The 12,686-nt window shown below is 28.7% G+C and overlaps 1 protein-coding gene across 1 annotated transcript; it reads left to right on the top strand.

Annotated features, from left to right (window-relative positions):
• The first annotated feature begins 1,829 nt into the window (after window positions 1–1,829).
• LOC112720834 (14 kDa proline-rich protein DC2.15) lies at window positions 1,830–2,904 on the top strand. Its single transcript, XM_025771929.3, has one exon. It carries the CDS (start codon window positions 1,904–1,906, stop codon window positions 2,420–2,422), a length of 519 nt encoding a protein of 172 aa, XP_025627714.1. The 5' UTR covers window positions 1,830–1,903; the 3' UTR covers window positions 2,423–2,904.
• The last annotated feature ends 9,782 nt before the right edge of the window (window positions 2,905–12,686 follow it).

The raw sequence follows: 12,686 nt of genomic DNA, 5'->3' as shown, positions 1-12,686 counted from the left end.
ATATAACACTATCTTCATGAGAGTAAAAATTAAGTTAGAACCTACAAGTCAAAGTTACCTAATTCTTTGATAATCTATTTTCAAAATTCAAAACTAGCCAATTAATAAGGATATAAATTATTAAGAATTGACAATTCAATACATAAACTAAGGCTAATTAATCATACTTCAATCACAACTTGGTGAACAAATTCATTAAATTATATTATATAAGATTTAATTACTCTTTTGGTCTTTATAGTTTCACCAAATTTTCAATTAGATCCTTATACTTTTTTTATTTTCAATTAGTTTCACCAAATTTTCAAAATTACCTACACTGCTTTTAATTTTATAATTAGGTACTTTTCAGGTCGAAAATATTAAAATTAACATAATATTTCTCCCAAAATACATGCGATCAAAGATCTAATTAGATTTTTAATTATGAATACCTTCAATTTGCGAAAAAATATTCAGTCAACTCTAACTTTTTATACACTAAAAAGGATCTAATTATAAAATTAAAAGCAATGTAAGGACCCAATTAAAAAAAAGTATAGGAACCTAATTATAAATTTGGTAAAACTATAGGAATTAACAGAATAATTAAACCATTATATAATTATATATTATATTTTCTAATTAATATATATGATCTAAAAATTCAATTATTATTTTTATAATTATTTAATTTTTATTTTTATTTTTATTTTATATTCAATCTTTCTTAAATTAACTATTTTTAATGGTACAAAATTATTAACATAAACATTAAATTTTTTATTAAACATCTATAAAAAATTAACAAAAATACTTTCATTAATCATAAAATAAATATTTTAATCATAAATTAAAAATAAATATTTTATGATTGGGAAAAAGTTTTTTGTTTATTTTTTATAGATGTTTAATAAAATTTAATGTTTATTTTAATAATTTTGTACAATTAAAAATAGTTAATCATAAAATATTTTACTTAGTTATTTATGATTAATTAAATATTCATAGATGTTTAATTAAATTTTTGTGATTAAAATATTTATAATTAGTAAAAGTATTTTTATTTAATTTTTATAGATGTTTAATAAAATTTAATATTTATATTAATAATTTCATACAATTAAAAATAATTAATTTAATAAATAATGATTATAAAATAAAAATAAAATTAAATAAATATAAAAATAATATTTAATTTAATTTTTAGATTATATATATATATATTAATTAGGAAATAGAATAATATTAAAAAAAGTATAACATATAACAAGAAATAATTGAATCTAGTGATAGTAAAGTTGTTCTCCCTCCATCAAGTTTCCTGTTAAAAAAAATCCTAGTCAAAAGTTGACAAAAAAAATCAGTTGCCACCTTGATATATATTTGAAAAGGATAACAATTTAATAATAAAAAAAAAAGTTAAAACAGTAATATATCAGTTAAAAAAGAAAGTCAAAAATATTGTCATCACTCAAAATTCTCTATATGGATAATCTACTGAATGGTCGATATGTCGTACAATATTACATCAATTCATCACAAGAATCCAACACCTAACCTCACGTTAATAACACACGGGTTAATTATTACTTAAAAACCAAAAGTAACTATTGAAAATTTCCCTTCACTCCTGTGGCAAAAGAGAAGTGCTAGGGGCAGTAGATTTTGTGAGTTGTAGCCATCAATTAGCCATCAATAATATATTTAATGGTGTGAGATTTCATCTAATGGTGGAGAATCACTCATTTTCTTTTTGCTGGCTAAATACTGGCCAAATTAATTTGCTGCCCCTAGACTTTCCCGTGAAAAAATGATGAGAAGACACTATATATAAACCCTTCATTGGAGGCAAATAGCTCATCAGCCACCTTCACAAATTCTTAAGCTCAACTGCTCACTTAACTACAAGATTTTCCAAAACATGGCCTTCAAACCATGTTCCTCTAATAATATTGCTCTTTTCTTCACACTCAACCTCCTCTTCTTTGCACTTGTCTCTGGATGTGGCTACAAATGCCCTAACCCTAAACCTAAGCCGAATCCAAACCCTAACCCTAATAATCCAAATCCCAACCCCAACAACCCAAATAATCCCAATCCTAACCCCAATAATCCAAACCCCAATCCCAACCCCAACAATCCAAACCCTAACCCTAACCCAAACAACCCTAACAATAACATGACATGCCCACGCGACGCGCTCAAATTGGGCATATGCGCCAATGTGCTGAGCGGTTTGTTGAACATAACTTTGGGTCAGCCGCCGGTGACCCCCTGCTGCTCCCTCCTCAGCGGTCTCGTCGATCTCGAAGCCGCAATTTGCCTTTGCACGGCGCTTAGAGGAAACATCCTTGGCATTAACATCAACCTTCCAATCTCCCTTAGCCTGCTTCTGAATGTCTGCTCAAGGCAAGTGCCACGTGGCTTCCAGTGTTCCTAAGCACAAATAATAACTATTATACTTATGTGAGAAGGTGAAAACTCAGGTGCAGTCAACTTCATGTAAAGTGGAAAACTGAGAGTCGTTAAATAATTTGACTGATTTGACTAAATTTTAATCTAACGGCTCTCAACTATCAACTTTATGTGAAATCGACTGCACCTAAGTTTCCACCAAGAATTACACTAAAATAATTTAATTAATGAATAAGTAATCGCTAAAAATAATAAATTCAAATTAGCATTTCTCTACTTATGTATCATATCATGTCCTTGACATACACAATAGTATTTACTTGGTGATGTATTTATGGTAGTGTGGTGTGGTGTGTATTAATTATTCTTATTATTGTATTACGACGTTGTACGTGCATGGATGGTTAACCTTTCGTTATCATCACTTCATTTCAGTACTTTCCAGTCATTGTATCATGAACACTGAATAAATTTCCTCCAGTCATCATTGTGTTGGAGGGACCCAAATGTTTGATGTACTTTAATTTATAGTATTGTTATTTAATAAAATGATTGAAGAATGTTACGTATAATATCAAAGATAGTTGTGACAAAATTGCTGAATCAAGATATTCTCTTTAGTTACTTAAATAGTTTGAGTTTGATGAGTGTTGATAAAAACCATTTTGTTTGAAGTCTTTAAATTTTATCCGTAAAACTTCTGTCAAGTCAACTTAAGTTAGTTCAATTGTTAAAATAGAATCTAAATGTCAAGTTGTGGAAATTACTTATAACAAACGTTTAAGTTATTAGATAGATTTAAATGACTGATTAAGTTGTGTAAGACATTTCTGTACTTAAAGCGTGATTGTATATAGGTTTATTTTTTGCCTTATGATAAAATTCTTTGAAAATAACGCAGATCAAATAATTTTAGAATTTTTCGTCAAATAAATTTGATATTATATTAAATTACATATTTTAAATGTTTAAATTGTTTAGTAAAAATTGAAATAAATAAATAAATATATATATATATATATAAAACAAAAAGTGTTTAGATGAAAGTTTGGCAGTGGAATTTTAAAGACCTTTCTGTTAAGTAATATTCTTTTAAAAGATTTTTAATAAAATAAAAGTAATTTGATATTTAAATATTTTATATAAAAATATATTTTGTCTATTTATCATGTTAAAATATTTTTTAAAGTCAAAAATACCTTTTTAAAAAATAAAATTGTAACTTTTGGAAAAAAATTTTTATTTTTTTAATTTTTCTAATTTTTTTTAGTTAAACTCTTTTTTTCTTAAATTTATTTAAAAAATTTTAAAATATTTTATATTAAAAATTTTTTTCTGATAATTTAATGACGACATCTAAACATACACTAATTCTCAAACAAATTAAAATATTTACAATCCAATAAAAACTTAATTTCCAATATTTTTTTTTTAAAATATAACATGCATAATGTTATATTTTTAAAATAAAATTGATTTAATATGAATGAATATTCATGAACGTTATATTTTTTAAATAAATATTGTTTTAATTAATATGAATGTTATATCATCCCGCGAAAATTGAAATTATCCAATATATAACAATCCGAATATTTCAATTAACTTTTACTTATTGGATTAACACTATTTTTTGGACTGAAATGGGACCCTGAATTACAACATGGAGTAAAACGATATGTAATAGAAAAAAAAAAAAATCCTAACTAATAAGCTAAAACAAAAGAGCACAAAAGTTTTCTTCAAATTAAACTTTTACTCGAATAAATTTATATACTTTGAAGGTTATTGAGGTATTAAATGAAGAAATGTCAGACGTAGGGTTTATGGCCTGAAACATAATTTTAATTAATTATATAATCAGTTATATATGTATAGAATATATATTAAAAAAAATTTAATTTTAATACATATTAAGATATTTATTATTTACATTATTAATATAAAAAAATAATTATTTTTATTAATGTGATATTATATAATTAAACGTACCGTATACATATAAAAATATTTTATACAAATATATATATAGCACATTAAAATTAAATTCTACTAAACATATAAAAATTTGTATTAAAAATTATGAAACAATAATATACATTACACACAAATATATAATAAATAAGTTGACAACTGATTTTTGGTATTCATAAAATAATTTTGTTCATCATATCACTAGGCTTCTTGTTGATGAACCTCCGTTACAAGAATTACAAATACTCTGATAAAAAATGGACATATAGAAGAGCAAATTGGTTGTATTTTTCTCCATCTGTCTAAAACAAATGGTTTATTTTAAAAATTTAATCTTGATTCATTCACAATATAATTATATTTTTGTAATTATTTAATTGATCTATTTTTTAGATAATTATTCACATAATAAATGTGAAAAGTAAATGTTTTTGTTGACGTAACAATATATAACTAATGGACATGCAAATATTTTTTACGTTAATAGTGTATTAACATTATATTCTTACTTTAAATGTATAAATAAATTTTTACATAAATTAAAAAATAACGTTGTTACATATTACAAGTTAAATGAACCTAACTCAACAACTTGCATTGTGTATAGAAAACAATTAAGTGAAATTTTTATTTTTAGAATTGATACTATATTAGAAATTAAGTGAAATCCTAAATATATAATAGCTAAAAGAGAAGACCGTTGCCTTGAATTTATAAAGCTAAGGATAGAAAAACATTCAAGTTTAGATAACATGGGTTGATATTACATAACAAGTGGTGGGTCTAGGAAAAATTGAAGTGTTAGCTTTATGGCGAGTTTTTTTTTTTTTTTTTTTGTCACTGCTAGCTATGTGGCGAGTATGTATTTGGCTGAGAGAGTTAGAGGTCGATTTGTAGAAATATCCAACACGCTTCATCATATGGAAACATTCAAATGAACCCGTGACTAATGTTTGATTGATTTTATTTCATAATTGCATGTATGTGTATTATTTTATTTCGCATTTGTATTATGTTTTCATTATTGAATAATTTTTAAAACTAATCTATATTAGCTGTCTGGGCCAACTCATCAATCCATTTGGCCAGTGAACTGAGCTGTTCTTAATTAGTTTTATCATATATAATATCACGGAGAGGAATATAACTAATCATCATGTATAGGTTGAATCTTATATGAACACTTACTTTAGCTATGACATCCCGCAAGAAATGATTTTTAGTCACGGAGTTGGGTACTCTAGTAAAACTGCTCATTTTAAAAGTTAAATTATTAGGTGGATACATATAAATAATCATGTATTTTAGATGACTTCTGATACAAAGTTTCTTTTAGATTTAAAATATGAATTATATAAGGGTCTTTTTTATCTTCTATTAGAATTTTTTTTTTCTAAAAAAATTGAGATAACAAGAATCAAATATTAAATTTTTTTAGTCATAAAATTAAAATTTTAATATTATATTATAAAATTACTTATTCAAAAATTTTAAAATATTAAACAGATATGTATAAATAATTATTTATTTAACGGGTACAAATATTTAGAATTTGACTCCGACAAAATATACTTTAAATTTTTAAAATATTCAAAAAGTTTCAAGATTTTCTTAACATTTAATTTGAGTTAACTATATCCTTAATATTTAAAATATATTTTAATTTACTGTTATCATCAATTTTTAACAATTAACTATTAGTCAAATTCTATTATTGTAATTTTACTCCTATTTTAATCCGAACTTCTCCGTCCTTCCCCATCCTTTAGGGACGGCAAATAGGTTTGGCCGTCCCACTCCACTCTGCCTTGCCAAAAATTTATTATTTGGCAGACTAGCACATCCCGTTTTGTCCCACCTTGTGAGGTAGTCCTAAATTTCTATTGTCAACAGATTTTTTTATTACTGTAACCCTAGTCGACCTAAACTTTGCAAGTTGCACTAGTGGCTATCATACTTATGTTATATCTATATCCTGTTTTTATTGTTCTTCCTTAATGTTTTACTTTATCTTCGCTTTCCGAACACGCTTTATCTTCCTTCTTAGATACGCGAGTGTTTTTGTTTGTGATTTTTTACTCCTTTTTAGGCTTCTCATTAAATAATTCTATTCATTTATATATGTATTATAAATCCACCTTGAGTCGTACCACCTTATTATCATTGATTTATGACTCGAGTATAACGATTTGAACATTAGGATGTTACACTTGTGATGTGGCTGTGTCAAGGAGAGGCTTGGATAATTAGATCCGAGGGGTATTTTATCACCCGGTAACTTGGGCTAACTAGCCCGGGATTATCGATTAAAAGTCCATTAAGAGTTGCCTTTGTGACAAAATACTAAGAGTTAAAATCCCGCAAAGATCTTTTTCCTAACCCAGATAAGAAGTGAACTGACTTCAAGTCATACAAATTTAAAAGAATTCTTATAATATAAATCAAATTTCGGTTTTGAAAATTTCTAAATCTTAAGTATGCAAGATCTATGTAGGATAAGAGAAGGCAAATGTAACCACAAGAATTATCATAAATTTCACTTTTGTTTCCAATCTTAAAAGCTTTTTAAATCTTTTTCATTGAGCTAAGTTCCGTTTATCTTTTTTTATACTTGAGGACAAGTAAAGTCTTAAGTTTAATGTTATGATGACACGTCATCTTAAACGATTTTTAGGGTACTTTTTTTATTTATTTTCTTAGGTTTTTAATCAATTAATTGCTGATCTCTTTGAATATCTTAGCTCCTAATGGCATCCATGATGATCTTTTTGCATCCGAAGTGGGTATTGTTACAAGACAAAATGCTCCTTTGGATGTAGAGAAATGGAGTCAAGTTGGAGATGATGTCAAGCAAAAAATATGCAACATTATTTTAGTAATACATATTTATATTTTTGGCTATTATATATTTTAAATCTTTATTTGTACTAACTAACTTTGACCAATCTTATGTAGGAAAAGTTTGATATAGCAGATACACAAATAATACGTAAAATGATTTTAGCTAAGGCTAATATCTGTTATTGAAGTTAGTGCTCAAGATTGTGTGAACACTATGAGTTGTATCAAACTGATGAGGAGCGCCTTCAAAATTCACCGAACAATGTTCTTCTAGAGACATGGGAGAATTCAGTGTGCTACTTTGGAGGTTCTTCTTTTTAGGTTTGAATTTTTTATTGTGACAATTATTAAGGTGTTCTTATATTATTTTGCTATTTTAGGTCAATGATATAATTATTACTTAACTCCTTTTGTCTTTTATGAGTTTGGTATTTTATAGGAAAAAAGTTTAAGAAATAAAGATAATAGAAAGCATCATGTTGTACCACATATTGTTGGTCGAAGAACATTTCAAGTTATTAAATGTGATCAGGTAAATAGTCTTGAAGTAGTCTTTAATTTGGTGTTATATTTTTTTCTATGTCACGTTTGCACTTAACTATATGTGATATTTTAAACTTTAAAAAATTTGCAGCGCCATCCTAGAACTAGTGTCGAGCCTGATATTCAAGAATTGTGGCAAATTACTCATCAAAAGAATAATGGAGAATAGGTCAATGAAAAAGCTAAACAAATTGATGTAACATTACTAACCTTTTCCTTTTGCTGTTGTATGGAAGTTAAATTTTATCTTCATTTTCGAATCACAAATTGGATTGTGCAGGATGATATTAGCTGTATGATCAATGAATCCTACGATTCTAAAAATTCTATCACTCAAAATGAAGCTTTTTTATTTGTGAGAGGTGAGAAAAGTGGTGCAAATTATGGCATAAAGGCTTCGAAATCTAAGTTAAGGATTCAACCACAACTTGAAGAGGCAATGCAAGACCATGAGGAGCTAACAAAGGTCATTTAGCTTTAATTGTAGATTGTTCATGCTGAGATATATACGTCGGTTGTTCGTGTAGTACTCAAGTTGGTTTTCTATCTCTAACTTTAAGTTTTATGCTAGACTTACTTTTGCTAGAAAAAAGTTTTAGAATGAAAGTGGGAGAAGGTTTCCTAGTGTGCCTTCTCGAAACCCTTGTCTGCTGAAAACTTGCGAAGTAATAAGGCATTATGCACTAGAACGGCTAGGATTTGATGTTTTATTGAATGCGTGCTTGTTTTAATTTATGCCTACAATTGTTTTCTCTAAAAAAATTGATAAATTTTTTTAGTAGATGTCTCTGAATTAAGAAAAAACTCTGCCAATTTTTTGTTAAAATTATTTAAAAATATTTTTGGTTTGTGAAAAAAAAAGAAAATTACAGTTGGTGGAGGATTCTAATTATAGAAGAAACTCTGCCAAAATTTCTAAAAAGTTTAATAAGTTATGTTATTGGTTGAATTCTAGGTTGTTTATTGCAAAATAATTTCAAGACATCGTATATGGATATATGATAGGAATAATGTTCAACACGAAAAAGGGGTTAAAACCTATGTTTTTTGAGGGGGTTGATCAGTTTGTTGTGTATGTCTTCAACATGGAACTGTTTAAGTCTCAAAAGGTATCTACTATATTTAGGTGTCTGTGATATAAGTGTCGACTGACTAAGTGGTTAAGACCTTCGGATATAACCATTCACCTTTATCGTAATGCGTTCAAGGATGGGTATTGATATAGATGAAACCCGAAGAAGTTGTGACCAGATTTCACCCTACGTGATGTGAGTTTTTTAAGAATTCATTAATATTTCAATTCGTAAGACAATTTTTTCATCTAATCAAAATTTCAATAATATGAAATTTCTTATTTATGATATTGCATCCTAGGGTATTCCAAGAAATAAATCCTGATACATCAGTTAATAATTTTTCACATTGGTTCAGAGAATATGTCCAAGTGAATCTAATTGACACAATAAAATGAGAACTAGTTGCACTTAGTTGGGGCCTAATAAATAAGGGAACAAGCTTCCCAATCTAAAATGTTAATGGATATATGTTTCATTTTTTACAATGGTCAGTGAAAAAAGAAATAGATAACACGATAGTCTGGGTTCATGGGGATGCACAAAGTGGTCATTTTTATTGGTATGATGTGTTGCACAATATAATTTAATTAGGGTATTTCTATCGCACTACGTATAAGGTGTGTGTATTTAAATATGAATGGTATAATCCAAGTCTGTAACTAGGAACATGAAAGCACAATTGTTAAAATATCACAAAGTAAATGTGACTAGAAAATGTAGATATTACAATATTTTTATTCTACCTCAAAATACATGGCAAGTATACTATTTTCTTTTTTTGGGGTCATGCAAGTCTAGTTGGGTAGTTGTGGTTAAGACTAAGTTAAAATGTCACATCAAGTCTGATGGTGTGGTGCAAGACCGCATTTGAGCCGTACAAGAATTGTCTATGGGTTCGGGTCATTCTTTGCCAACAACATCTGCACCTCTACCTTGAGGGTTTCATTTGCCTCAACCACCAGCTTTGTTAATCCCAAGGAGATCGATTTGTGGGAGTAGGTTCACAAGCTCACCCAAAGCCTTCAAGACTAAGGTCACCAGTTACATCTATCTAAGAGGTATAACGAGAACCTAGCAAGCATGGCAGCGAGAGATGCTTGTGAGGCAGAGACGAAGTCCCTGAGATAGGAGCTCAAGCGGAAGATAGAGTAGATTTGGTGGATGCGGCAACAGATGAAAATGTCTATGAGCAGATGCACGCGTGAAGCCAAAGTTACTGGCAAAATTTATCCAAGGGTAACCTCCTCCAATTTTTCACCACCCATTTAATGGAACCCACCGCTAATTTTGCCAAAAATTAGTGGCGGATTACAAAATCCAACAGTAATCAGTTACCAGCAAAATTTTTATTGTCGGATTATGTCCAACAGTAATAAATTTAGCAGTGAATTTTTTTTATAATTCCACCGATAAATCCGATAATATTTAAGAAAGTATTATCAAAATCAAACTTCTCAATTCACTAATTTTGAGTTAAAGTAATACTAATGATGATTCTTACAAACAAAGGCCTCACCACAACTCTGTATAATTTTTTGAAATTAATACCCTCAAGTTGGTGAAATCCTTTGGCAACTAAGCATGCTTTCTACCTCAAGATTTTGCCTTTTGAATTCTTTTTGATATTATAGACCTACTTGTAACCAACAATAATTGCATTGTGTGGAGGATCAAAAAGAGACCAGGTTCCACACTTAGTTAAGGTTTCAAATTTCTTGTCCATGGCTTATTTATAATGTTGACAGATAACAACTTGTTTAGCATTTTTTGATATCTGAGTAAGTAAACCTAAATAATTAGAAACAACCATCAAATTTCTATGTTTTAAGACACCAAACTTTGATCTAATTGTCATAAGTGAATGTTAGGTGGAAGAGAGGTAGTGTTGTTGTCAGTGAGTGTGATAGGAAGAAGGTTAATCTCAATTCCAAAGATAGGAATAGTACTAGTTACTGTTAAAGTATCTGTATTGGTAGGAGTTGTTAAATTACCACTACTTGAGTCAAGAGATTGAGAAAGGGAGATTTATAAGTGAGGAAGTTGGAGTGATAGGTGAATGAGAGACTATAATTGTTGGTGTATAGAGTTGTTTGTTGGGTGATGGAGATAAATGGTTATCAAATTAGGAAGGTATATCAGACTTTCTAGATTAGCTAACAAAGGGATTTCGCCAAAGTTTTCATGATTGAATGATTGAGAAGATTTTGAGTTAGAGAAACAAGAGCTACTCGATATCTAAAATAGAAAAATAATTTCATCAAACAATACATTTCTAGAGATAAAAATCTTTCCCTTTTTGTTGAAACATTTTATTACTAGAAACATAGCCTAGAAATACATGCATCTCATATTTGAAATCAAATTTCCTCTGTTATAGGATCTTAACAAGGGATAACATGTACATCAAAAAACTCTCAAAGACATATAATCAGGTTGCTTATGAAAAAAGCCTCATAAAGACTTTTGAAATTTAATTTTGCTATAGGCAATCTATTTATCAGATAGCATGCAATAGTGAAGGCAATATCCCAATATTCTAAAAGTATAGATGTAGCAGTTAAAAAAGACAATCCAGTCTTAGTTATATGTATATGCTTCCTCTCTACACTTTTTTGTCGTTGGTGAGTGTAGGGGCAAGATAAGCGATGAGAAATTCTATGTTCTTGTATTAAAGATTGAAAGAATTTCATACTAGTTTGATTCTCTATGAGATTCTTATAATTTTGAAAAGTTATCAATGGATAAGATTTGTTGACAAGAAGAAAAATGCATGAAAGTTTTATGAATGCATCAAGAAAGCATATATAGTATTTGAAACCAACTTTTGATGTAAACGGGGCTAATCTGTAAATATCTATATAAACTAACTCTAAAGGACAATTGATGCATTTTTGCCGCACTGCAAAATTCACAAACTTGGTAAGATAAGTTAGACTTTGAGAATGGAATGTGACATTGACTTATCACTTTCTGAACATTTCCTAAATTACTATGAGTTGACAAATGTATTGTGTGTTGATGCATGGGTTTGAATAGAAATTTTGGTACTAAGTATGTGAAATTTGGTAGGAATTTGTTAGAATAGTGGAATTTAAGGATTTGATACGTGAAGTGGATGATTTTGAGTTAAAATGTATGAATCGAGTAAGTTCGAATTTGGTTTATTTTTAATATGTGAATTGGAGTAGTTTGGGATCATTTTGTTGAGTTAAAAACTATTTTGGCTTGTGAACTTTTAGAAAAGTTGATAAATTCTATTTTTGGTTAAAATTGATTTTTGGCCAACTTCGGTGGACTATAATTCAGTCCTCGAAGTTGGAAATTTTATAAAATTGGAGTTTTATGAAAATTTATTTATCGATCTTTCCAACGGTTCAAGAGTGGTTGAAAAATAAATTTTGTAAAAATGTTATGAATGTTTGAAATTTGGGTTGAAAAACTGGTTTCTGCAGCATATCATCATTTTTGAAGTTTTGATATGTCATGTGTACGCCCATTGTGCGTATGCGGGAGTTGGTCACTACTCACACCCATGCGTACGCTAACATGGTCTGCGTAAGCGACACATGTCATGCATACGCGAGCGAGCTCCATTGCCCAAATTTCTCGCGTACGCGACGGTAGTCCGTGTACGCGACTATGCTAATTTTTACCCTCATGCGTACACATGTCCACCCAATTTTGCAAAATTTGAATTTTTGAGTTTTTAACCATTCTATTAGCCTTCTAAACTTCTATAAACCCCGATAAGAATCTAGAGTCAATGTAATTAAAGATAGAGGAGTTAGAGACGAGATATAAAGAGTTCAGTTAGTGGATTGGGGGAAAATAAACAAGATGTGAAGTGATGCATGA

This window comes from Arachis hypogaea, chromosome 11, assembly GCF_003086295.3.
Source record: "Arachis hypogaea cultivar Tifrunner chromosome 11, arahy.Tifrunner.gnm2.J5K5, whole genome shotgun sequence".
NCBI classification, from domain to species: Eukaryota; Viridiplantae; Streptophyta; class Magnoliopsida; order Fabales; family Fabaceae; genus Arachis; species Arachis hypogaea.
This window is presented reverse-complemented; position numbering and strand designations above follow the sequence as displayed.